The sequence below is a fragment of the Myotis brandtii genome, unplaced genomic scaffold, assembly GCF_000412655.1.
Source record: "Myotis brandtii unplaced genomic scaffold, ASM41265v1 scaffold27, whole genome shotgun sequence".
NCBI lineage: Eukaryota > Metazoa > Chordata > Mammalia > Chiroptera > Vespertilionidae > Myotis > Myotis brandtii.
Window position 1 is genome coordinate 1,135,878 of NW_005360272.1, and position 25,879 is coordinate 1,161,756.

The 25,879-nt window shown below is 51.3% G+C and overlaps 1 protein-coding gene across 12 annotated transcripts in view; it reads right to left on the reverse strand.

Annotated features, from left to right (window-relative positions):
• Positions 1-3,039: 3,039 nt before the first annotated feature.
• EPB41L1 (erythrocyte membrane protein band 4.1-like 1) overlaps positions 3,040-25,879 on the reverse strand; it is a 53,099-nt gene continuing 30,259 nt past the window's right edge. For 2 of the 12 annotated variants that reach the window (XM_014541437.1, XM_014541436.1), the window contains 8 exons: positions 19,561-19,971; positions 17,350-17,451; positions 15,074-15,154; positions 10,514-10,600; positions 9,607-9,690; positions 7,564-7,644; positions 7,114-7,230; positions 5,637-5,757 (listed from right to left, as the gene is read on the reverse strand). In XM_014541437.1, coding sequence (XP_014396923.1) covers positions 5,689-5,757; positions 7,114-7,230; positions 7,564-7,644; positions 9,607-9,690; positions 10,514-10,600; positions 15,074-15,154; positions 17,350-17,451; positions 19,561-19,971 — 1,032 coding nt within the window. In that variant the 3' untranslated portion in view covers positions 5,637-5,688. Of the gene's footprint in view, positions 4,016-5,606; positions 5,758-7,113; positions 7,231-7,563; positions 7,645-9,606; positions 9,691-10,513; positions 10,601-15,073; positions 15,155-17,349; positions 17,452-19,560; positions 19,972-21,027; positions 21,136-21,626; positions 23,589-25,879 lie in introns of those variants that run through there. The other 10 variants (XM_014541431.1, XM_014541434.1, XM_014541429.1 and 7 more) reach the window with 10 other exon arrangements.

Here is a 25,879-nt window from a genome sequence, read left to right on the forward strand (position 1 = left end):
TTTTCAGGAAGAGGAAGTGGGACCGTGCTGTCTCTCCATACACAAGCCCCACTGTGTCCTGTGGCCCACATTCTAACCGTTCCTTCTGCCTAGAATGCTCTCACTCAAGGTCTTCACCTCACTGGATATTTCTCTTCATTCAGCTCAAAAATAACTTCCCCAGGGGGCCATGATTGACTGCCTTATTTAAGGTGGTCTCCTTTAGTGACCCACTCTGCATTTCCTTCCTGGTGCCGATCACTCAGGAACTGTCTCTGACTGCTTGCCTGTTTTATCCACTAGCCTGTGACTTCCTGGAGGGCAGGGACTTTGCCTTATTGCAAAGCCTAATGCAAGACCTGTACCACATTCAGAGCTGCAAATATTAGTAAAATGAAAGTGCTGGGATCGCTCACCTCCAACTGTAGCCCTTCTCACAATGCCAACTTGTACTGGTAGTCAAGGGGGAGGGGAGGAGAGAAAGTGAAGAGGAGAGAGAGAGAGAGAATCACCAAGGCAGTTTGTGGTTGAGCTTCAAACACATTTATTTCACTTTTATTGAGTATACAAGAACAGAGAGCACACGCATACAGCACGGAGCACTGAGGTGGGGGAGCGTGGGGACCAGAGAAGAGAGAGGGGTGTGAGTAAAAAGGAACAGGACAGCATTGCAGTTGTTTGGTAAGGTGCTTTTGGGGGGAAAAAAAATTAGAGTGATGTTGCTCATGCAATTTCAGGCCAGTCTTGGAATGTGCTTGCAGGATTCAAAACCCGAAACAGGTCCTGGAACTTCCTGTCCTCTCAGATGGAAAAGATCCAGAGAAAGCAAAGTAAAATGAAAGTCTGTGGGATGGCAGAGCAGAAAAAGGCCCTGGGGAGCATCTGGCTTATCCACGTCCTTTTACAAGTGCGACGGGAACCGAGGCCCCAGGAGAGCCCAGACGAGCTCGATGGCACATGGTGAGCCAGGCACCGAGCCAGGATGGCCACGAGCACTCCTGCCCACCCTCTGGGACTTCTCCACTATGCTACATGGTCTCTGGGGTGGAGAGGCAGCACAGAAAGAAGGAGAAATAGAAAAAAGAAAAAAGGAAAAGGAGGTGGAAGACAGACAAGACAAACGTCGATGTATGGCACATGGTGAGCCAGGCACCGAGCCAGGATGGCCACGAGCACTCCTGCCCGCCCTCTGGGACTTCTCCACGATGCTACATGGTCTCTGGGGTGGAGAGGCAGCACAGAAAGAATGAGAAATAGAAAAAAGAAAAAAGGAAAAGTAGGTTGACGACAGACAAGACAAACGTCGATGTTCTTTGTGAAGAGGAGCATGGGGAGGAAGCAGTGCCCTAGATTTAGCTTGCAGCTCCCCTCCTCCCTGGGGGCACTGACTGACTCTCGTGGAAGGAAGGTCAGAGCATTGGTGGGGTAGAGATCTCCACCAACGCCACTGGCCCATGAGCTAAGCCTGGTCACTCATCCCTGCCCTGAAGCCACACACCCAGGGTCTGTAGGCAGGTGGAGAACCCAGAAAAAAATAATTCTCCCTCTGAAGTGTGTTCAGGATGCCTGATTCCGGCAAAGATGGGGTGCCTGAGTCAAATTCTGGGTGAGCCAGAGCGGGTGGGGCTACACCAGCTTTTGGCCCAGAACGAGTGGGAGCTCTCAGGTTGAAAAGGGCTTCTGTATCAGGAACGTAAAAAGAAGCTTGGTGCATGGCAAGTGTGCTGTCGCACTCAGGGGGAGCTGGAGCAGCCCCCTGGCTTGCTCTGGGGGGTGTGTGGCTGATTCTGCCATGGGATGCCCAGGTTCAGGGCTCTGTGCCCTCCCTCCATCCCATTTGTGTCCACAGAGGCACACTATTCTGGTTTCTTGTTCTGTCCCAGGTCAGCACCAAAGCAGCTAAGCGTATTTATCCTTGGGGTAATTGATAAGCCTGGGCTCTCTGGCGGGCATCCGTGGGCAACGTCCAATAATTGGAGAGAATGCAGAAATGCTCTCAGAGAGACAGCCCTGGTTAGAAATGTAAGGCTGGCTCAGGGGGCTTCCCAGGTGCCTCCATGTGCCCCACATTCTCTCAATCCAAGAATAGTGCCTGGCACAAGCAGGTACTCAATATATATTTGTTGAGTGAGTTTATCAACTGCTTCAGAAACAGGACTGGGGAGGTGAGATGGGACTGATACATTAAAGTGCAGTGGGACACACTCCCTCAGAAGGGGACTCATTGAGCTCAGGGGGCCAGCTTGTGCCAGGAGAGCCTGGGAAAGCCCCTGTGTGTCAATGCCAGGCTTTTGATGGGTTTTCTCCAAGGGCTTCTGCGGTCTTGAGGCAATTTCTGGGACTCTGAGGGCACAGGCTCAGAGCTCAGATGCTGACCGAAGGGGAGGTCTCCAAAGCCAGGGTCTAACACGTGGATGGAGACTGTGAGCAGCACCACCTTTCATCCTCAGCTTTGACCTAGGCCTACCCTGTGTTTGGGGTCGCTCCCATGGCTGCTTCAGCCCAGGAAGAAGAGAATGACTCAGACAGAGAACAGCAGTGGTAGAGGAAGAGACCGAGCTGGGAGTTTTCAGGCAGCCGGATAAAGCTACCATCCTCTGCAGTGGCCAAGGGCATCAGCCCCCTTGGGATGGGGAGTTCGCTACCAGGATTTGGTCAGGGAAAGGCAAGACATGTGGCAAAAAAACCCAGAGGACTGAGAACAGAGACAAACCCCCTTAGGGAGCTAGGGGGACTGAACCAGGGGATCTGCAGCAAAATCCTAACTCTGGGCCCCACATCTGAGCATGGACCAGGCCCTGGTTGTTACTGCCCAGGGGAGAAGGCATCTTGGACCACAGCTGTGTTGCTTCCTTCTTGCCAAACCCCCGCTTCTCCATTCAGGGACCCCTCCCCTCCCCACCAATCAACCAATGACAAATATCACACACTGAATTACTACACTGAACCCGTCAGCTCCTACTGTGAGCAGCCCACAGCCAGAGTCCAGGCCTCCTTGGCTGGGCCGGTTTCAGTGAGATCTAGGAACCTTGGGATACATCAATCACAGTCAGATAATTATAATTTTAAACTGTCAGCTTCATACTTACCAGCACTGTTTATTTTAATATTTGTTTCCCGTTATATGTCATATACATAACTTAAAAGCACATCCATACAAATCTCCTACAAGCTGCACCTTCGTAATGAGAACCATAAACATACAATGTCTACTTCCCTTCCTGCGGCATGGTTTCCCGTCCCTGCTTTCTTTTCTTTTTCTTGTTTCAAATGAGTCATCTGCAGTGGCCCTCAGCAGGACCCGGACAGAGGGCAAGGGGTGCAGGGTTGGGCGGAGGGAGTCGAGACAGAAAATGACGACAAGACTTGTGAGGGGCAGGGGAGGCGGAAGAAAGGAAGGTGGATTTTGCAGCCCAGTGTCAAGACCCATAAAATAATAATCCAGTGTTCCTCCTCCTCCTTTCCAAGTGGGAAATGTCTTTTCTTTCTCGTTGTGTGTCTTGCTGCTTCAACTTGTCTCGCTTTGCTGCAAAAGGGTTTTCCTTTGCACTTGCATGGGCAGCAGACACTGGAGAACAAACGGAAGGTCCGTCCACCGGATGTGCTGCGCAGTCGGTGCTGCATCCCTGCAGTCATCCTGGGCCGCTTGCTCGCGTCGCTCCGCAGGCCTTCGAAGGGGATAGCGAGGGATTATTGGCATTATAATTTTTTTTCCTGAAAAATCCCACCAATTCTTCAATTTGTCTGCAAAGGAAATGTAGGTGTTCAGATGTTGGTTGTTGCTGTTGGCCGACTGCTCGGCCAGCCCCAGAAGCAGTGCAAGGATGCAGTGTTTCCTGTATATATATCTATATCTATATATATCTATATATATATATATATGCTTTTCCTCTCCCAGTCTCTCATCAGTGACAGTACGTCGCAGCTGGGACGTCGGTGTTGACTCGGAGAATCCAGAATGAAGGCCCCTTCTTAATGGTTCTCTGGCTTGAGTTGGACCAGAAACGCCAGCATCTCTTCATAGAGGTCAGGATTCCTGAAGCCAGAGTTGTTGTGAGGGTGGGGCGGGGAGGGACACAAAGGAAGGAGGAGGATAAGAAAAGTTAGTAACTTTTTGTCACCCACCTGCAAATACATGGCAAGGTCGTTTTTAGTGAGCCGTTACCGTGGGCCCTTTATTATGGCTCAGGAAGACAGAAACTTGTCTAAGGCCAGGTAGCTTGCGAGTAGCAGCTGAGAACTAAACCCACATCTGTCAGACTCCAAGGCTTGTTTGTTTCCAGGGAAGTGGTATCTTTCCCTTTGGCCTGAAAATCTGTCCAAGTTTCCTTTAACACTGAGAGGCTAATATCACACTCAGTTCACTTTTTCCTCCTATCACCTCTCAGTTCTAAGAAATGTTTAGTCGTGATGACATGTTCTTCTTTTGATTTTTTTCTTTCTGTTCTCCTTGGGCCTGCTGTGCCCTGGGGATTAAACCCCAGAGGGCAGTGTTTAAATAAAGAAACTGGAGCCTGGGGTCCCAACTCAGGTTTGACTCCAAAACGTAGTGGTTAAGGCCATGGGCCCTGCAATCCCGAATCCCGGTTCAAATCCCACTCTACAGCCCACTAGCTCTGCACAAGTTTCTTAACCTCTTTAGGCCTCAGTTGCTTCCTCTGTAAAATGGGTTCTGCCTATAACTGCCTTAGTTATAAGTAGGATTCAAAACAAGGATCAGCATAGAGTAAGTGCTAAATAAATACAGGCTGTTCTTGTTATTAGTGTTGCTGTTGTTAATGTAACCACATGCTATTCTGATCTCCTTTAGGACAAGGACTGTCTTTTACTTATTGCTGTCTTTCCAATGCCCAGCAAAATGCCCTGAACATAGCAACTACCCAAAACTATGTAACAGGTGGCATGTCATTCTTGCCTTTTTTTACTCACAGATGGTCAAGGGCTAATAAAGTCATATAGATGCGATCCTCTGTTTCTTTCCCAAGATGGAAAATCTGAGGCCCAGGTTCAATGACTGAGCAAGTTGATTAGAACCCAGAGCTCCTGCTTTGGAACAGGCCAATTATTTTTTCCCCATTTACTTAGAATTTTGTAGGTAAGAAAGCTCTAGGGTGCTGGGTAAGTGCCACCCTCTTGCTGGCGGGGTTTGAGAGACAGGCCCTGTGGAAGCAGGCAGGCCAGTGGGAGATCATGGAGCAGAAGCCACACATCTGGCCTGCGAGGTTGCAGAGAAAAGAGAAGACTGTGTGAGGTAAGTGTGCTTTCCACACTCACAGCAAGAACTTTAAGAAGGAAGAACTTCCAGAAAGAGGCCGAGTAGAATGGAGCAGAGAGATGTCTCTGGAGGATTTGGGGAGAGAAGATAAAGGCCAGCAAGATGGAAACCCGGGTGGAAACAGGGCCCTGTGCACCTGGCTGGTGGTGGAGGGTTACAGTCTGACTTACTCAGGACTCTCATCCCTAAACATGGCAAAACCTCAAGGAAAAAGACACTGGGCGGTAGGGGAGGCCAGGGGATTGTCAAGGGCGGGGGAAAAAAGGACACATATGTAATACCCTTTGTAATACTTTAAGCAATAAAAAAAGTAAAAAAAAACAAGTAAAAAAAAAAAAACTTCAAGGAAAAGGAAGCAGGTCCACCCTGCCACGCACCTTCTGCCTGTGAGACACCGCCCTGGTATGCTGCCCCCAAATTCACTTATGGAAGCCCTAATCCTCAAGGAGGTGGCATTTGGAGGTGGGACCGGAGGTGAAGTCCTCATGAACGAAATTGGTGCCCTTGTAAGAAGAGACGAGAGAGAGAGATTATCTTTGCTCTCAGCCATGCGGCTTGTTCCAAATTGGCCTGTTCCAAAGCAGGAGCTCTGGGTTCTAATCTGTTCCAAATTGGCCTGTTCCAAAGCAGGAGCTCTGGAACTTGTTAAATCATGGAACCTGGGCCTCAGGTTTTCCATCTTGGGAAAGAAACAGAGGAGGATTGCATTTACATGACTTTATTAGCACTTGACCATCTGTGAGTGAAAAAAGGCAAGAATGACACGCCACCTGTTACACAGTTTTGAGAAGACAGTTGTCTGAAAACCAGAAAGTGGGCTCTCACCAGGAACTGAGCTGGCTAACACGTTGGCCTTGGACTGTCCAGCTCCTATAACCGTGATAAATAAATGTGTGTCATTTAAGCCCCCAGTCTGTGGTATTCTGTTGTAGCCACTCGAACTAAGAGCCACAGATGTTGTTTAATTATTACAGCAGCTCCACTTTAGAGATGAGCTCCCATCTGTAGATGAGGAAACCTTGGCCCAGGGAGTTCACCTGGGCACACTGCTGGCCAGGTGTTTCTGTGCCAAAGCCTGGCTGTGTTCCTTCTGCTCAATTCTGCTGTGTCCTGAGGGTTTTGTCTTACAGGGGCAGGCTGTATTTTAAGTTTGCTCCCCGACTAATAAAATGTAAACAGGATTCTGGCTACATGGGATGTCTTTAAAAGTACCGGGGACGCCTAAAGTGTGCCATTTACATTTATTCTTCTTGGATTATTGCCGCAGAGTCCGAATGAGCAGCATTTTGTTGGCCTACTTTGAGTTAATAGTAATAATAGTCATAATTAACTTCTATCCAGCACTTACTCTGTGCCAGGCACTGTGCTAACTACTGCAGATGTCCCACCTCAGTACCCACTGACAATCCTGTCTCCCCTTTTCTTACTACTTCTGATTTACTTTTCTGGGTCTAGGGCAGGGGTCCTCAAACTATGGCCCGCGGGCCACATGCAAATACAAATATTGTATTTGTTCCCGTTTTGTTTTTTTACTTCAAAATAAGATATGTGCAGTGTGCATAGAAATTTGTTCATAGTTTTTTTTTAAACTATAGTCCGGCCCTCCAACAGTCTGAGGGACAGTGAACTGGCCCCCTGTTTAAAAAGTTTGAGGACCCCTGGTCTAGGGCCTTAAACCCCAAATAACCCAGGAACCAGGCTTCTTCCCCACTGTGATTCATGATGTCTGGTGGGTGGGGGGGTCAAAGCTGTGACAGGGACCAAGCCACAGGGTGGGTTCTCTGATGGAAACCACGCTCAGAGGACCTTGCCACAGTTCCCTCCTCCCTCTCACTGCTGCTGAACCTCCTGAGCCTTACCTGTGGCTTCTTGTCCCTCTCCTCCGGGGATGGGTCTGTTTCTCTGTATACGACAGCTTTGGTTACCAGCATGTCAGGATGCTGAAGTTTGGCCTCCTTGATGGCCAAAGCCAGGGCCTGGTGGGAGAGAACAGCAAAGTGAGGAACCACAGAATATCAAATACGAGAGACTATGGAGACCAACAAGCCGCCTATTGCACAGCTTGCAGAACAGGAGGCCCAGGGAGGGGCAGTGGTCAAAGAATTAAAGGAAGAGACTAGAGCCTGAGTCTTCTGGCTCCTCCTGAATCCCATTCAATGTCCTTTCCTTGGGGGCCCCTTGTCTAGATAGGATGGGCAGAAAGTGTACATCTTCTTAGCCCACAAGGGCAACCATCCATGAGTAACCCAATATGGCAGGGATCGGGGAGTGGGCAGTGCCACTGGGAGTAGCGTTCCTCATTCCCATACCTGGTCTTGATCAACATCTTCGTCCCCGGTAATAATGATTCGCTTCTCGATCCTCGTCTCAGAAAACCCTCCTTTCACAGTCTGCAGGGGGAGAGGGAGGCAAGGTCAGCCTTGGGTCCTGCTGGACCAGCAGCTGTGACAGGAGACCTGTCCAAAGTATCCCTCAAGGGCATGGCTGGAACCAGCAGTCACCTCTCCTGGCTCCCTCAGATTTTTCCTCTTCTGGTTGTGGGACTTCAGACTGCAGATCTAGCCTGGTGGCCACCACTCCCCCAAGCACCACACTGTCCCCTCTAGATCTCCCAAGCCCAGATCAAATGCTCTCCCTGACCCTGGTTGGCAATCCTTCCACCTTCCTGCCTCAGTACTCCCCGAACACCAGATTCATCTCTCTCATGGTTCTGGGCCTCTGCCCTTTGCCGACCTTTTGTGCAGGACCTGGCCTTGCTCACCAGGCTGGAACTCTTGGGGACAGGAGTGTCTTTTGTTCATCTCTGTATCCCCTCCTCCCCACCCCTCTGTTCAGCCTGACCAGGACAGGTGCTAAATGCAAGTTTGTTGAATGAACACATGAATGAAATGTGAATGGTGACAAGGTTCTACCTTAAATGACTTCAAACCACAGTACAAGAGAAATTTCGTTGACACTACTGGTAACCACCACTGTTTTCTGAAGGGGCAAGTCTGGGCGTAAGTTTAGAAGTAGAATTGCTTGGCATATTCAAGGAGGGTGGTGGCTGAGAGAAGTTCTGGCTGGAGTCAGAAGTGGACAGAAAGAAGTGGGGGAGGGGAGGGGACTCCCAGTTTGCAGGGCTAGGAGGGACTTGGGGAAAAAGAGTTTTCTGAGCTGTATTCGGTGGGGTGTGTGATAGAAAACCTTCCCATAAAGCTTTCAGTGAAATAAATATTGCTTACTAACGCTTTTGGTGAGAGTGGGTGCTTTATGGGGACTGTGCAGAGGTGCTGAGTCCTACAGAGGAGGAGGCGGGGCTGGGGCAGTGTATAAAGGGCCAGTGCCACCTATCAGACTTCTTCAGATAGCTCAGCAGAACCTGCAACTCAACCTGGCTCCCTGGCATCTCTCCTTCAGGCCTCCATCCCTGGCCTGGGATCCCTCCTGCTTCCTTCTGGCTACTCAGTCATGAACATGCCAGCCAACCTTCAGCCCCGTGTCTTCATTGGCTGAGTCACGGCTGACGCATCAGGAATGCCTCCCTTCTTGGCCATTCCTCTTCCTTCTCCCACTCTGACTCCCACCCTGGTCCAGGCCCTCCATCCCTAGTCTCTCCATCACTCACTCCCTTCTTTCTCCCATCACCCTGCACATCCTGGTGGATCTAATCTCCTCTCCTTAAACCCCTTCTCACTGGCTCACTCCCCAGTTAAGAAACATTGATGGTTTTCCAATAGCTCTCAGACCAGGGCCCTCCATCGCCACATTTGTCCTGGAATTTGTGTTATTTGTCTCTATTCTGCTTCCTCTGGCCCCAGTCCAACCCAATTTCCCACAGTTATGCTGCTTCTTGCTACCAGAGAACACTGCTCCTGTTTCCCACAACATGCATTGCTTACAGCCCCTCCACTAGCCCCTCAGAGTAAAATCTGCTCAGTGAACAAATAAACAAATGCAGTTTCTGCTCCCGTCTTCTGCACTGCGTAGTACGCCTGCCGCTGTCCTCTCCTCCCCTCACAAGTCCTCCCTGGATTTCCAAGACCCTGCGCAAACCCCACTTTCCCCAGAAGATCCTTCTCACTCTTTGAGCCTTCCTCATATCACCCCTCTAAGTCCCTCTGGCACTTAAGGTCTGTAAGATGCAAATGCTATGGTCCACGGTGACTTCCAAGGAGATGGTCTCATCCCCCAAGCCTGACTGTCAATGTTGAAGAGCAGGTCCATGCCCAGGACAGACCGTAACACGGACCAAGCACACGGCACTCCTGGAACTGGGAACGCCACGGGTCTTCTCTGTCCATGTGACAGTGGCAGTGACCTTCCCAAGCCCCACGGCCAGGCTGGGCCCTGTGGCACCTGCTGCTACTCACTTTAGTAACATGGGTGGTGGTGGAGGTGGAGAGGGTTTCCGCGGTGGCGCCGTAGGTGCTGGTGAGGACATCTTTCCCGATGATCTGCGGAATATAACCACCCCCCACCCGGGATCAGGTGAGGATGCTGGCCGCTGCAGGGTGGAAGCGGGGTGGGTAAACCAAGGGACAAGTTGGGGAGGGGTCCCATGAAGGTGGGCTGGGAAGCCAAGATGCTACGAACCACTGAATCTAAGAATTCAGGAATACTGGACTCTTCAGAGTGCTAAACCCACAAAATTCTCAAAGCCTGGAATCTGAGATTCCTACAACCTGAGATTCCTAAGGCCCAGAATTCCAACAAGACCCTAGAATTTAAGAATCCTGGCATCTTAGAAGAATGACCAGAGGGATCCAAGGTGGAAACAGAGCCCCCTCTCAACCCCCCACCCTTCCAGAGCCCGGAGCGTGTTCTTTCGTGGGCTAGATGATGCGAATGACAGATCTGGAGAATACAGGAGTTGCAGGAGACCTCACAGGGACAGACACGGCTCACAGGGCAGCCACCGACAGAGCCAGGTCCAGAAGTCAAGCCTCTGGACTCCTAACCCATTGCTCCTCCTGGTCAGTAAGGAGAGCAGATGCAGAAGAGCTACCACTTCACAGGCACCACCAAAGGGAGGCGCCACTTCACCCCCACATTGCCAATGCCCTGCTTGGGGTGGGGGGAGGAACGGAGGGCAATGGACAAGATTCTGGTGGGCACCAGGGAACCTGTGGGCATCTGAAAATGATATCGTTTCCTGGTGCTGCATTCGAAAGGGAAGCCTTCTGGGCTCCACGCTGCACTTGCTGCAGGCCACCTGCGGACCCGGGTCCACATACTCAGCGTGGAGTCCCCTAGCCTGAGCTGGCCTCGCCCACTTACCGGAGAAAGAGAACGGATTTCCGTGGCCACCGTCTGTGGGCCTGGGATCATGGCAGCTGCCCCGTTCCCGGACTTGAGACTGTTCTCCTGGGGAAACAATAGTGCTCAGATGGCCAGGTCTCAGGTGGGTGGCCCCCAGGATGGCCAGGGCACGTGGCCATGTAGCTCTCATGGCCACAGGGTTGACATTAGAGGCAGAGAGCTGAAGGCATCATTTGGCTCAATCTCCTCTCACTCGTCACCCACTCACTCACTCATGCACACACTTACACGCTCACTCAACTCATTCATTCAGCAAATATTTGCGGAGTGCCTGGCATGAGGGACACTGTGGTGAACAAGACATGGCTTTGCTCTCGGGAAGCACTGACAAAAGGGCTGAGACAGGCAGGTTCTCGCCCTGGTCCTGCCATGTTCTGGCCACGTGACCTGGGGCAGAGCCACCTCCCCTCTGTGGGCCTCATGAATGCACCTAGAAAAGGGCAGCCCTGCCATGTGGGGTCATCAGTGGAAACAAATGTCCCGCTCTAGTCTCCCCCACTCGGCTGATGACGGGGGAGACTCTGTGAGCGGGGCAGTGGGCATTCCGAAAATCTCTTTACCTTCTGCTCAATTTTGTTGTGAATCTGCTAAAACTGCTCTAAAAGTAAAGTCTTAAAAATATGTTTTTAAAATGGGACCCCTGCCCTACTCCCTCAGAGACAGTATGAGGCTAACAGAGGAGAAAGAGCTTTGCAAATGGAAATCTACAGTATGAATACAGTATAGGCTGGCTACTAATAACATCATAATAACTACTGTGTTCTGAGTCCTTGATAGTACTAGGTATTATCCTAAGGATGCACTGTCTCATTTAGTCATCAGAACAAATCATTTTAATATTCCTGTTTTACAGCTGGAAACTGGAGGGCCAGAGAATGTTAAGTGGCTTGTTCAAGTTCCCCAGCAAGTTAGTGACAGAGCCCGGATTTAGACCCATGTTCGTCAGACTCCAGTCCAACACGCTCCTTCCACACACCCCTGCCCTCCGAGTTCCCACCCGTGAGCCAGCTCTCCTGGTCCTACACTGGATTCTGACGGGCAGATATTCCTGGAACTGGCTCCAGATTTACTGGCCCACATCTGGCAAGAGGCCAGGCTGCCTGCCTCTCCCTCGCACTTTCTGCACCATCTCAGGGCTCAGCCTTGTCTGTCCAGGTGCCCGGAGATGTGTCCCTTCTGCAGCTGCCCAGGGGCTGAACCTGGTCCTGGTCTGCGCCTGGTACACACCCGGGCCTCTGCCTGCCGGGGGGCGCGTGAGGAAGGAGCCCTCTGTCTGCCTTTGCCCTGACTGCTCACCACGCCTGCCTCCAGGGGAGGCTGTCAGTGACCTGGTCACCTGGCACTCCATCCACCTTTGTCGGATAGAGTCCCCAGAGGTGGCATTCGAAGCAGGCCTTAGAAGGACAGCCTTCCAGGTTCAAGGCTTCCTTTCCTCCAGCTTAGGAAACAGCCAGTAGCCACTCCGAGCCCCTTTTGGGCCATTCTCCCCAAGCTGCGTCTTGTGCCACTGCTTCCTCTTTTCCAGGCAAAGCCTCACTTCCACCTTTACCCTCAAAACAGAGGCCACTAATAGGGACACAGGTCATTGACCACCACACGCTCCACCTGCCTTTCCTAGTTCTCAGACTGTCTTCTCTCTCACCATCTCTACTCTGGACCCTTCCTCCCAGGGACTCAGGGCTCTCCTCCTCCCATCCTCTCTCTAGACCACCTCAGCCACTCAAGGCTTCCTCATCAAGGCCACTGTCCCCCGTCCCTTTATCTGCATCCCAGATCTTTCTTGAGCCCTAGGCCTTTAAAACCAATTGTGTCCTAGACATTTTTCCTTGGAAATGCCCCACAGGTCCCACGGACTCATCGCTGCCTCCTCTCGCTCCAAAGAGCATCCCCTTCAGTGCTCTGTTTATATCTTCTCAGACTGGAGGGGCGTCACCTGGAGGACTTGTGAAAGCACAGACGCTGGGCCTCTCCCCAGAGTTTCTGAATCAATAGGTCTGGGTGGGGCCCGAGAAGTTGCCTTTCTAATGGGTTCCCAGAACCAAGCTTTCAGAACAGCTGGGCTAGTGAGCAGCGTCACCAGCCCATCTCTCCTCCTGTCACCAGAACATTCTACCAATGACCAAATCCTATACTTCCCTCCTCCACGTATCTCGTAACCCTATCCCTCTCCTTGGCATCCACCTCCTCATGCTCTGGCCCTGCACCAGCCCCTGAACTAGTTCCCTGCCTTCTCTTTTGGTCTCTTAATGGCACATAGACTCAGGGACACTGTCTCCTTCAGGGCTGGATTCTCAGCACCTGGCTCAGTACTTCACACGGCGTGGGTGTTCAGTAAATATTTGCTGAGGACAGGAAAGAAGTGGGAGGAAGGAGGAAGGAGGGAGGGGGAGAAAGAGGGAAGGAAGAAAAATAAAAAGGACCCATGCCCCAAGGGAAGGAAGTTTGCTCCAGTCATGTTGCACACAGGTTGTTAGAGTGGTCATTCTAGAACGCAAACACTTATTTTGATGGCATCATGTCCCCACTTAAAAAATTCAAGTAATTCTCCATCGTGTCCAGGATGAAGTTTGAACTTCATCTATGATGTCTGAGGCCCTTCAAGCCCTGGCCCAGCCTTCCTTTTCAGCCTCTCCTCTCCCAGCGTCCCCCTCCCCCCCAACACTTGACATCTCACTTCACTGACCAAATGCTATGCTCCTTCACATCCTTGCCTTTGCACCTGCTGTTCCCACTACCTGGAATGGCTTCTCCTGTGATTGTACCTTAATTTATCCTTCAAGCATAGCTCAGATGTCACTACTCAGATAAAGCCTTCCCCGGCTCCTATGGCGTCACCCATACCTCTTCTTCCTGTACTCCTTAGGAGACACTGTTCCAAGAAGGCAGGACAAAAATAACAGCTGCTCACATGACAGACCACTTACTACGTTGCCAAACTCTTCTGAGGGCTCTGCACAGATTAACCTTAGTCCATCCTCACACCAACCCTGTGAGGGATGTGCTATCAGCCCTCACCCCACTTGACAGAAGTGGAAACTGAGGTGTAAAGAGGTTCAGGTAACTTGCCCAAGGTCATCCAGCCAGGAAGTGGGAGAGCTGGGCCTTGTTCACCACTGTGTGCCTGGGTCCTAAACACAGGGCACAGCACATTCAATGCGCCCATGATTATTCTTTGGAGGAATGAAGTCTAGCAGGCAGTATCTTTTCTTCAACTCTGTATCCCTATACTAGGCAGGAAATATAGGCTAATGTTTTTGGAACAAATGAATGGATGGATGGATGATGAGTGAATGAATGATGCAACTGCCTGCTTGCCGGAGCATGAATTTAAATTTAGCCCTGTAAGCGTCCTGATGCCACGTGGCAAAGGGTTGAGGGGAGAGGAGGAACTGAGTGACCGGGGAAAAGTGTGCAAGCTGGAACTGGTTTGGGTTTCTTTATCTTAAAGTCTTTGTTTACTCAAAACCTACCTCCAGGTAGTCTAAATTAATATAATTTTCTTCCTATGTGTATATCAGGGGTTTGGCAATAGAAAACACTTGAAAACAACTTCCAACAGCTCAAGACAGATCTGGCCCAGGCAATGATACCTGCCCCTGCCCCTGCCCCAGCCCCGGTCTCTACCCAGCCTCAGCCCCATGCGGCCAGTGTTCACAATGGTCGGGATGAGGGAGCAGAGCGGAGGGGTTGAGGGGGACAGTAGGGCGTCTGGAGTCAGAATTGCCTGGGTTTGCCCTGGCTCGACCACTTACTGGGTCTGTGACCTTGGGTAAGTCACGTTACCTCTCTGAACTCTGGTTTCCTCATCTGTAAAGGGCAAAGAAAAGAAAGAGCGTCCTCCTCACAGTTTTTGCGAAGACCAAGGAGATCACTGCCTGGCACCAAAACCTGTGTGCCGAGTGCTATTTGTTCTGTGTCATCATTGAAGGATCTGATGTTGCTGGACCCTCTCAGGAATCTGTGAACCAGCTAGGATAGGGATTATTCCCATTTTTACAGATGAGGACACCTGAGGCCAAGGACCTCCCTTCATGGGCCAGACAGCAAATAGGTAGCAGAAACACGGCTCCCTCGGAAGATAATCTAAACTCCTGAGCTTCCAACTTAGGTTCACTGGACGCCATCTACTGACCAAGGCAAGGAAGTGGCCAGAGATGGAAGAAAATGTGCAGCTGCTGGAAGGATGCGCCCTCTGGTTGGACTTTCAGGCACAACCCTTAGGCGTTGCCAATAAGCAAACAGCACCATCCTCCTAACTTTACTGCTGCTGGGCTGAGATGGCCCGGGTAACCGACGCCCAGGAATTGCACCTCCCACAGTATTCGATTTAAAAAACGGAGTCTGACCAGATGGCCTGTGGCAACTATGGTGCCAGACAATTTCACTGTTTGGCCCAGACATGACACAGGGAGGGCAGATGAGGACGTCCTCAAGCAGCTGGCGGTGTCAGCTTGTTATCTGGCTATTTCTGGGGCAAGAAGGCTGGTCAGAGAGAGAAGTCTCCTGGGTCCTACTTACCATGGTGGTTGATATGGTCTCAGTGGTGATGGAGGGAGCAGTGGTTATGAATTCCTTCCCCCCTAGGGCAGTCCCATCCACCTGTGGTCAGAGGAAGGAGCCATCAGAGAGGGACACAGAGAGAAGCCAGATTCACCTGCAGCATCTGCCCCCTGGGCTCACGGCAATCCCCGTGACAAAGTGACAGGCTGTGTGAGTGAACGTGCACTGGGGGCACGTGGGTGTTCACACACAGACTGAATTACAGACGGGCCTCACAGAGCCTCCCGTTCACTTCAGTCATCTTACTTGATTGACAAAGGAAAAATAATCCTGGACAATTTGATCAATTCTATCCAAATCTTAATGCATGTATTCTTTGACCTGGTGATCCCATTGCTAGGAATTCACCATTGGGATATAAACTTTGAAAACTTTGCCAAGAAGTATAGACAAGGAAGTGCACTGCAGCACTCATCGTTAACTGCGGAAGAGGAAAACAAGCACAGGTCCATCGATGGGAGGCTGTGTGGAAAACCAGGGTCCCCTCCTGAGTGGAACTAAGAAGACTAAGGTGGGTCCACATATGCCAGCAAAGGTCGATCTCCAAGAAGATTGTTAAAAAGGTAAGGTGTAAGACAGAACAATCTCTTTCCTGTAGAATTTTTAAATATCTAGAGATGTAAGTATACACGTTGGTATATGCATACATATTTTTCTGGGAGGAATCAGAACAAATTTCATTTAGTTCTGTTTGAATTTCATAACTGTGAACATTTTGATGTCAGTAAGGATTACTGAGTTGTGGAATTGGGGGCCAATTTTGTTTTCTTTTTATTTCTCTGTATGAAAACAAAACCCACGTTACAAAACAGGCCAGAGGAGGAACACGTTGCCTGAGGTCACAGCTCGTCAGAACTCAAGAGTCCCAACCCAGGAGTCTCGACCACTGCACTAGCAGCCTCTTCAACCCCATGCGTGTTATAAAAGTGGGAGGGAAAATTCTGGAAATGGCAGCATTCCCCATGTTGTGTTGGTTTATGTTTTTCTTCAGTTCTTAAGACAAAGACTGGTCTCCAGGGCAAGAAAGCCCTCAGCACAGCAGCTCTCTGGCCAGAAAGAACCAAGAACCACATCTCAATTTTGAAAGTTTAAAAAGCACAGAAGGAACTTCGGAACCACCTGTAGCAATTCATGACAGCCTTCTCTGGGGTACTCAGTGTTTCCTCTCACTAAGACAGCGGTTCTCAACCTGTGGGTCACGACCCCTTTGGCGGTCGAACGACCCTTTCACAGGGGTCCCTAAGACCATCCTGCATATCAGATATTTACATTACGATTCATAACAGTAGCAACATTACAGTTATGAAGTAGCAACGAAAATAATTTTATGGTTGGGTCACAACATGAGGAACTGTATTTAAAGGGCCAGAAGGTTGAGAACCACTGCACTAAGACAATGATTTGGGGGTCTCTTTTCCCCCCGTTTATTCATTTTGCCAATCTGATGTGGAACCCTCGTGCATAAAAAAACGACCCAACATAAGCCATTGTGACTGAAGCTGGCTTGGGGTCTCACATCTTCTCTTTCCGAGCAGGCCCTGGGGTACATCAAGAAACCTCTCACCCTGGCCAGTTTTCTCAGTGGTTGGAGCATCAGCCCATGGACCGAAGGGTCATGGGTTCGACTCTCAAGTCAAGGGCAAGTACTGAGGTTGCAGGTTCGATCCCCAGATCTCTCTCACTCTCCCCCCCCCTCCTTTCCTCCATCCCACTCTCTCTAAAAATCAGTGGGGAAAAGTATCCTGGGGTGAGCAACAAAAAAGAGAAGCCTTTCCAACTCCTTAGAGCAGTGATGGCGAACCTATGACACGCGTGTCAGAGGTGACATGCGAACTCATTTTTTTGGTTGATTTTTCTTTGTTAAATGGCATTTAAATATATAAAATAAATATCAAAAATATAAGTCTTTGTTTTACTATGGTTGCAAATATCAAAAAATTTCTATATGTGACACGGCACCAGAGTTAAGTTAGGGTTTTCCAAAATGCTGACAAGGACAGAAGAGACATGATCATCCCACGTAATGGATGGGGACGTTGAAGCACTAAGTGGTGTGGTCTGCCCACTCCCACAGCTCAGGAAGGACGGTAAAGGACTCAAGAGCATCAGCGCCAAAATGAGGGCTCTGGGGGAGCCAAGGTGGCCAGGGTTGGCCAAGGGGCTTTGTCATGGTGCTGATCCCACCCCAAACACCTAATACCTGTGGCTTGGGGAACATGAAAGGCACAGGGTACCTGGGTGTCCACAGTGGTGACTCTGGTCTGCAGCACAGCCTCTGGCTCGATCTTCTTCCTGATGGCCAGACTGCTGACGGTCATGGTTTCCGTTTTCACGGGCTGCACGGAGATGAGGAAGAACACTTCGTAACTCGAGCCCCGGCATGGCTCCTGTCACAGGCAGCTGCGGCGTAGGGTCAGCAGGTTATCTCTCACCCCTACAGCTGGCCACAAGTCTCCAAGGGTACACAGGTCAGGGCAAAAGAGGCCTGGTGTGATATTACAGACAAACATCCCGGGAGGAGAGCCAGAACCACCAGCAGCCACCGGACAGGCCTGCCCGTGACCCTGCAACCACCTAACCTCATGGTGGCTACTAGTATATGCTGTTTTCTTAGAGCACCATTAAGAGAATACCTACTATTTAGTGAATGTGCTGTGTGCCAGACCCCATGGTAGGTATTTTCCCTACATCCACGCCACTAAATCCTGACCGACTTCAATGGTTATGCTACCACCTCATTTGAATTGTTCTTTAGAGCAGAAGCCACACACCTGGAGGCCCCTGGGGGCCAGGAAGGGGGTGTAAACAAGTGAAGTGGGCTTGTTGAGGCCTGGGGGGAACTTTGAAGCACATGGGGTGCCATTCAGGTTTGGCCAACTGTGGCCATGGCTTCTGAGTGACTGGGTCATCTGATTTTTAAAAAAAAATTATGTAATTTTTTAATGATATAAGAAAAATCCCTGTATTTTATATTCAACGCCCTGATTTTTAAATCAAGATCAAAGAAAACAGCCCGCTGGCACGGCTCAATAGTTGAGCATTGACCTATGAACCATGAGGTCACGATTTGATTCCTGATCAGGGCACCTTCCCAGGTTGCAGGCTCGATCCACAGTAGGGGGCATGCAGGGGGCAGCCAATCAATCAGTGATTCCCTCTCATCATTGATGTTTCTATCTCCCTCTCCCTCTCCCTTTCTCTCTGAAATCAATACAAATATATTTTTTAAAATATATGTAAAAAAGAAAACACATCTGCTAGCCAGGTCTGGCCCGAGCCACTGGTTTACAACCTATGCTCTAGAAGTCATTAAGTTAAATGATCAGTTTCTTCTGCGTCCTCCATTGGGCTAGTTCATGGCTATCCACACAGCAGGTACCCACATATGTGAACTGAACTGAATGAATGAATGAATGAATGAAAGCTAGCTGGCCATCTGCTTGGGAGAGGGGTGACGGGTGAGGGGTGAGGAAACAAAAGAGGGGTGAGGGATGAGGAGACGGTTGTACCCCGGAGAGCTAGCCCTTCAGTCAATCAGCTACTAGTGCCTGCTCTGTGCGGGCTTCCAGGAGCTGCCACCTGGTAGGAGAGCAGACCAGTCAGCCACTGACATACTTGGGCTACCACCGGGAGCAGAGCATTACTGGGCCAGGAGGCTGTGGAGGGGACAGCACTTCTTCCCAGGGTGGTCAGGAAAGCATCTGCTAGGGAAGTGACATCTGAACTCAGTCCTGGAATATGACACACTTGCAGGGCCGAGAAAGGAAGGAATAACCTTCCACCCAGAGGCAACAGCACCAGTGAAAGCCTGAGTGATGAGCTCACGTCTCAGTGTCTGTAGGATGGGGAAGGGGAGAGTGGTGGGAGGTAGGCTGGGGCTAGAAGAGACGAGGGAGCAAAGGAATAACATGAACAGAGATCCTCTGAAGGAAGGACACAAAGCAGAGAAGCCCAGACAGTGCATCCCTGTGTCCCCCTCAGGGACGACGTTTCCGCTTCTCCAGGAGTTTCAACAGCTACCCCAGGAAGCCCAGGCCCCAGGGAAAGGAGCCCGGGCCGGGGTCAGGACAAACCCTCCGACTTTCAGACCAGGCCAGGGCCCCTGAGAGGCGTTACAGCACATGCTCTCTGCAGTGCCATGCAGCACAGGCAGGGGGAGGAGGAGTCGAGTAAGACCTGACTGCTGGTCACTGGTTGACCTCAGGCAAGCGATGGGTTCACAGGGTTAAAACGCCAAGGTGTGCATGTTAGGGGTAAACCGAGACGGCAAACATGCGAGCACAGAACCATGCTGTTCTGCGGAGGGACAGTCATGCAACACGAGACACAGCTTCAGCCTGAGGGATCTGGGCTGCAGGCTGGCGACTCGGTCTTCTCACAGACGGCCAGGGCCCTCTGAACATGCAGGGCCTGCTGGGCGCAGTCTCGACGATGCTCCACTGTACCTCAAACTGGGGCATATCCGGGGTGGAGCAGGCCCCTCGATCCGGGCTGTCCTCGAAGCCCCCGGACTCGTCGTCCTGGCTGGGGCCCCTCTTGCTGAGATCCCGGGAGAACACCAGGCCCTCCGTGTCTGAGTCGCTTTTGTCTCGGTCGAGCTCGGGCAGACTGCGGGAGAAGTCTTCGAAGGCGCTGCCGTGGTAGTCACCCATGACGGTGAAGTCAACCTCTGCCTCCAGGCTGGACGTGGAGCTGACGGTGATGCTGGAGCACTTACGCTCGATGGCCAGGTGGTTGTCCTTCAGGAACACCGCGTCCCTCTCCTGGTCCTGGTCCTCATCGCCCGTGTCACTCTCTGGGGCCCTGGGACGTGGTGGTTTGACTTTCTCCTCCGAGCCCTCCCTCAGCCCTGCTCTCTATGGCCAGATAAAATAAAAGGAACGGGAGTGTGGGACGAGAGGGAGAGAGAGAAAGAGAGAAATCAAGATGGTAAATGACAGAAGAAATCTCGGGGCCATGTCGAAGTCCCAAATGGAAGAGCAGGTCAGGAAACAAAAAACACCCCGGGAAAGGTTCCTTGACATCATAACAAGCTTAAAATAACCAAAAAGTTCCCAAGAGTGGGGACGCTGTTTTCCGGGGGTCTCCTGATAATGGCAAAGCAAGTACAAAGCAAACATCCTGCCAGTTGGTTCCTGGACAGGAGGCTCCATCCAACGTTTGGATCTGGGAGTTGATCAGAAGCGGCACTGTGCACAAGGCAGGGATGGGGGCCCAGGTCCCAGGCCCATCCGTGCAGGCTGGACTCGAGAGACAGAAACCAAGGAGGGAGACCCAGGGATCAGGAAACCCAGGCAGGGGAAGCAGAGGCTGGAGCCAAGAGCTTTCAGGAACAAAGAGGAAGCCAGCACGGTTTGTCAATTCCACTGAGTCCCCATGGGAGGGGTCAGCATCGTCTCTAGGGAGGACCAATATGGGGTAATTCCTGGGAGCTGGGTGCTGCATCAGTTCAACCCTGAGCTCCATGAGTGGGCCGACGGGCAGGCCATGGAGTGGAGGTTCTGGTCCCATCAGTGTAATTGACAACAGCAGGCCAAGGAAGTGCCGGAGGGGAACCAGCAGCTCTTGTCTGACATACATACCTCTCAACTGGCCTGTCAGGGATTAAACACCACTCATACATTTGGGGCTGGTTCATGACACTCCTTAAAACCAATCTAACACCCACCAAGTATGTTTAAAGTACATGGCTGCAGGTTCTAGAGATTCAGTGCATTTGGAGATTCGCTTGCTTAACCAGCATTCATTTAGCCAGTTTCTGGAAGGTTGAGAGGTGTGAGGACACGTTCAGACAAGCCAGAGTTGAGCTGCCATGAGCAGCACTGCCAGCGCAGGTGGGAGTCTAAGGCAGCGATGCACCCTGGCCAGGCGAGGGTGACCGGGGCATCGGGGCACCAAGGGGCTGCAGAGACCTGAGGGCCTGAGGGGCCGACGAATCCCAGGCGCCCCCCTTTCCCAGGGGGTTTTGCTGCTAAACTGGCGAGGCGCTTCTCTTCCCTGACTGCATCTCCGGGTTTGTTCTGGATCAGAGAAGACAGTTAGTCTTAAGGAGGCAGAAAGGCTCTGGGCACTGGGACCGAGAGGGAACCACAAGTGAAGGATGAAAACTTCTGGACTGTAGCTTCCCCAAGGCAGGAGAACCAGGGAAGGGAAAGGATGAAGGAAGGTCACTGGATAAGCCAAGCCAACAGGTAGGCACCCAGCAGGTGGGGGCAGCAAGGCAAAGCGAGTGTGTAGTTTGCTGGCGGTGGTGCCACCTTCTCCACTGCGTCAATGTGGCCCTTTGGGCACCAGATCACACCAAAAGCTGCGGGTTTGTGGCTAAGCTCACGTGGGCCAAGCAGGTGAACCCTGCATTCTGCTTGGGCTACACTCGGGGTAAAGAACTCACAGGGATGGACAAGCAGCCTTGGATTGCACTAATGACGAGGGGCACTGAACATGCTTCTAAAAAGCTACACAGCATGCGGCCACTGCCCAGCTGGGGGCAGCGGTGGGAGTGGGGGCTCACGTGGCCAGCTCCCCCAGTAGCTTCCTCCAGCGTAGTTTCGCAGCCCGAGTCGGGAGACATGAGCTCGAGTTCCTGGTGGGATGTAGTAGAAACGCCCTCCCTGAAGTGGCTGGTAGTGGGTGACATCACTGAGGAATGCGTGGCATTGGGGCCGGCGATGTCCTCCGGGGGCGGGAGTTGGACGAAGCCCAGGTCTGAAAGCTTATTCTGCTGCTGCTCTGCCTGCCCTAGGGAGGCCTCTGAAGACAACTCACTTGGAAGGGCCCGTGTTTCGCCCTGACTCGCTCGCCAACTTTCAGCTCCATGGGTCTCAAAGATCCAAATTTTGTTGGCCACTGAGGTCTTGCTGATGTCTTCCAGGGAGCCCTCTTGGCCCCCAGCTTGGAAAGGAGTCATCTTTGGCTTCCCTGAAGGGAACCCCAACCTTAGAGCTGCAACTCCCTCAACTTCTTCAAGGACAACTCTGCGCTTTCTGCTGGCAACGGGAGGTGCCTTGCGCTCACCTCTGTCCAGAGTCACAACAGGCTCTACTTGGTCCTTGGGTTCTGGGCTCTCTCTGAGAAACACCGGGGGCTGTTCTCCAAGGGGATCCCCGAGCTGCAAAGGCTCCCCTGACCCATGAGAGGCTGGGCTCGCAGAAGCGTCCTCAGGAGGAGCCTGAAAGGGACCACGGGAGGCTGGGAGGGGGTTGATCACCTCCATCTGAAGAAACTCCGTGTGAACCTTGCTGTGCTCCCTCATGGGTTGTCCTGTTTGGGTGTGAACTGGTCCCTTGTCTTTGGGCAAGAAGTTGTCTCTGTCCGGTTTGGCTAGTGTCCATGGAAGGGCGCAGGCCGGGAAGTCTGGGCACACACCCGCTCCTCTGTGAGGCGAGTGGTTCCTCCATGCTGCTGGGGGACTTTTCTCAGCCTTTCCCATCAAATCTAGACTCCCGCGGGCCTCTTCCTCTGCAGTAATGGCAGGTGCTGGGTGGGTAAACTCTCCTTCCACCCCCCACCCTGCTTCTTCCCAATCCTTAGCAAATCTCTGCCCTGGAGAAGATCCATTACCGAGCTGCTGGTCAAAGGCCTCCAGGTCATTGGGTCCTCCGTGGTCCCTGGGAGGCCCCACCCCTTTCTCCAAGGAAGCTGTGTGAGCGTCACCATCTTCATCCTTGCTCCTTCTGGAAGCTGTCGGAGAGCCCCACTGGTCAGAGGCCCTCAGCTCAGAGCTCTCTGCAAGCTCTCCCGAGAGCTCCTGCCTGGACTCATCTCCAGGAGGGGCTTTCAGGCGCTCTCCTCTCTCCTCCAACAGTGGAGGGAGGATTTGGTCTTCAAAATCTTTCTCTCCATAGTTGAAATAGAAGCTCCTCTCTGCAAAGGAAGTATCGGTTTCATCACTCGAGTCGGCTCTGTCTTCCTCGTGGGCTGGGTCCAGGAGAAACGACTGAAGTCCTCCCTTGTCAGAGGTTGGAGAGGAGACATCCACCTCTGCTGGCCCGGTCACCAGGGCAGTGGGCCTTTCACAAGTCTGGATCTCCTCCAGCTCCTTTCTTAGCTCCACATGGCTCTCCAACTGACCCGAGACCCGGCGCTTCCTGATGGTGGCCTCCCCGGTGCCCATCCTGAGCTGGGAGCCCTCAGGAAGCTTTTCTGCCAGAGAGCAGCCTGCAGCCAGGGACCCCCCTCCCGGGCCATTCCCGCCCCGGGGGCCCTCCTCCCACAGTGACTCGAAGTCTTCAGGGCTTGCAATCATTCTTCCTTTTTGCTGGATGTTTGCTCCTCTGGCTCCCACCATTTCCTCTGTGGCCACTTCAACCTTGAACTTGTCCACCAGGATATCCACCTTGGACAGTCTGCCATCGGCAAGGATATCTGCAAGGCCTGCCTCACTTTCTTCCTGCTGCATGGCGGCCACTTTTAGAAGACTGAGTTCTTCTGGCCTAGTGTACTTCCTTTCTACAAATACCCAATGCTCTGAACCCTGTGTTTCAATTGGAGCAAGAAGAGTTAACATGAAATAGCAGGCACCTGAAGAACAGGTCACCTTTTCCCTTTACAAGAAGGGCCCATCTACCAACAAAAGGTCAACATGTCTGTCCCCAGAACTGGCTGGGGAGAGGAAGGCATGACAACACTAGTCAGCCTCATCAAAGCTCCTCTTCCCATCAAAGCACCCAATAAATTATTTACCAACTCCCCTCACCGCCACCCCGACTTGGTAAAATGGGATGGGGTCTCCTCATGTTAACCGTGGGGAAAATGGAGATCCATGGATGGGCCAGGACTCTCCCTCTTCCGTTTTCATAATACAACTGCCACTGTCGGAGGGGAAAGTAGCTGATGTTACATGAAATCATTGAATGTTGGAGCCAAAAGAACTTCTAAGACACCTTCAGTCCAATCTCCTCATTGTGCAAATGCGTAAACTCAGGCCTAGAGAAGGTCGGTGACTTAGCCAAGGTCACAGTTCATTGACAGTAGAGTCAGGAAAAAAGTGTCTGAGTTCTGATGACTGAGATCCTGGCTAACTTATCTCACAACGTATGGAATGTGGGTCCCACTGTGATCTAATGTCAAGTTGGTGGGAAGTACTGAGATAAGTTCCATAAGCTGACCTTCCTGCAAGAGCTTCTGAGAAGGAAAGAGATTTGAATGAAAAACACTAACTGGCCAGCTTTCCTGCTTAGTGCCAGTCACCGCAATGGCTTGAACAGCTTGAACTTGGTGGGGTTCATTCACAAAGAAACAGGTACCATGGCCTGTCCTTGGAGAATTCTAACGAAATCCACAGAAAGAGTAGACAAGGACTGACCGGAACACATCACCGAAGGAAACAATCTAAAGATCCAGCCATATCTTGGGTCGAAAGCACCAACAAGAGGGCAGCACTATCAAACCACTGACAGAACAGCCCCCACCTCCCTTTTGAACAACGCTTAGGAGGGAACCACGGACTTCTAGAATCATTCAAAAAGCAAGAAGGCCATTGGGGTTTTAATCTTACAGCCACAGAAAACTTTCTTCAGAATCCAAATCTCAATGGAAGTCTACTATGTAGCACAAACATGGGGCTGCTCTGTTGAAGTTGGGGGCCTAGTGCCCTGAGGTACTTTCCTCCTTTGAAATCACAGCTCTGAGCCAGCCCCTCATGGTACAGATGTGGAAACTGAGGCCTAGGGAAGGTGAGCACCATGCCCACGGTCAGAGAGTGAGCTAGTGCCAAGGCAGGCCTAGAACCTTCTCTGAGTCCAAGTTCTGTGAGATGCATCCACGGTAAGATGTGCCCCAAACTGCTCTCGACAACAAGCTGGGGAAGTTTATCTGACCTTGGGCTCCGGTTCAGGTTATGACTTGGTGAGGCAAGATCCCATCAGACCTAAAGGGTTCTGCAGGATCAAGGGAACACTGTAAACCCTCTTACCTCCATTCCCCCACTCCATTTCAGCAAAATCTCCATGACTATCAGGGAAGCAAACCACATTAAGAGATTCTCGCCAACAGAAAAGAGAGATAAAAGGAAGGGGGAAGAGTAAGATGTGCCCCAAACTGCTCCCGACAACAAGCTGGGCAAATTTATCTGACCTTGGGCTCCGACTCAGGTTATGACTTGGTGAGGCATCTGTCAGATCCCATCAGACCTAAAGGATTCTGCAGGATCAAGGGAACACTGTAAACCCTCTTACCTCCATTCCCCCACTGCATTTCAGCAAAAACTCCATGACTATCAGGGAAGCAAACCACATTAAGAGATTCTCGCCAACAGAAAAGAGAGATAAAAGGAAGGGGGAAGGCCCAGATAAAGCCAGGGGTAGGTTCTGAGATTTTACTTCAGGTTGTTAAGCTTTCAGGACCACAGCACTCGGACTTTCCCGGAGAGAAGTGCTCTGAGAGCCTACAGATGCCAGGCCTCTCTTCTCTTCGACTTGGGAAGCAAGTGCCTTCAGTTGCTCCCGTCTCAGCGTGTACTGGCATCATCAGCCTGGCAAGGACAGCCAAAGACAGTCCACGAAGTCCCTTCTGGAATATTCTTGCCCCAAGTCTAACTAGAAACTAGTTTCTAGGCTGAGTGGGATGGGAGCTGGCACAGAACAGAAAGATTGTATAGGGGGAAAAAAGGGAAATGTACTTATATTTAATTACTTTGTGCCAGGCAATACCAGTCTTTTGACTAAGTCAGCAATTTTCAACCTTTTTCATCTCATGGCACACATAAACTAATTACTAGATTCTGAAGCACACAAAAAAATATTTTTTGCCGATCTGACAAAAAAA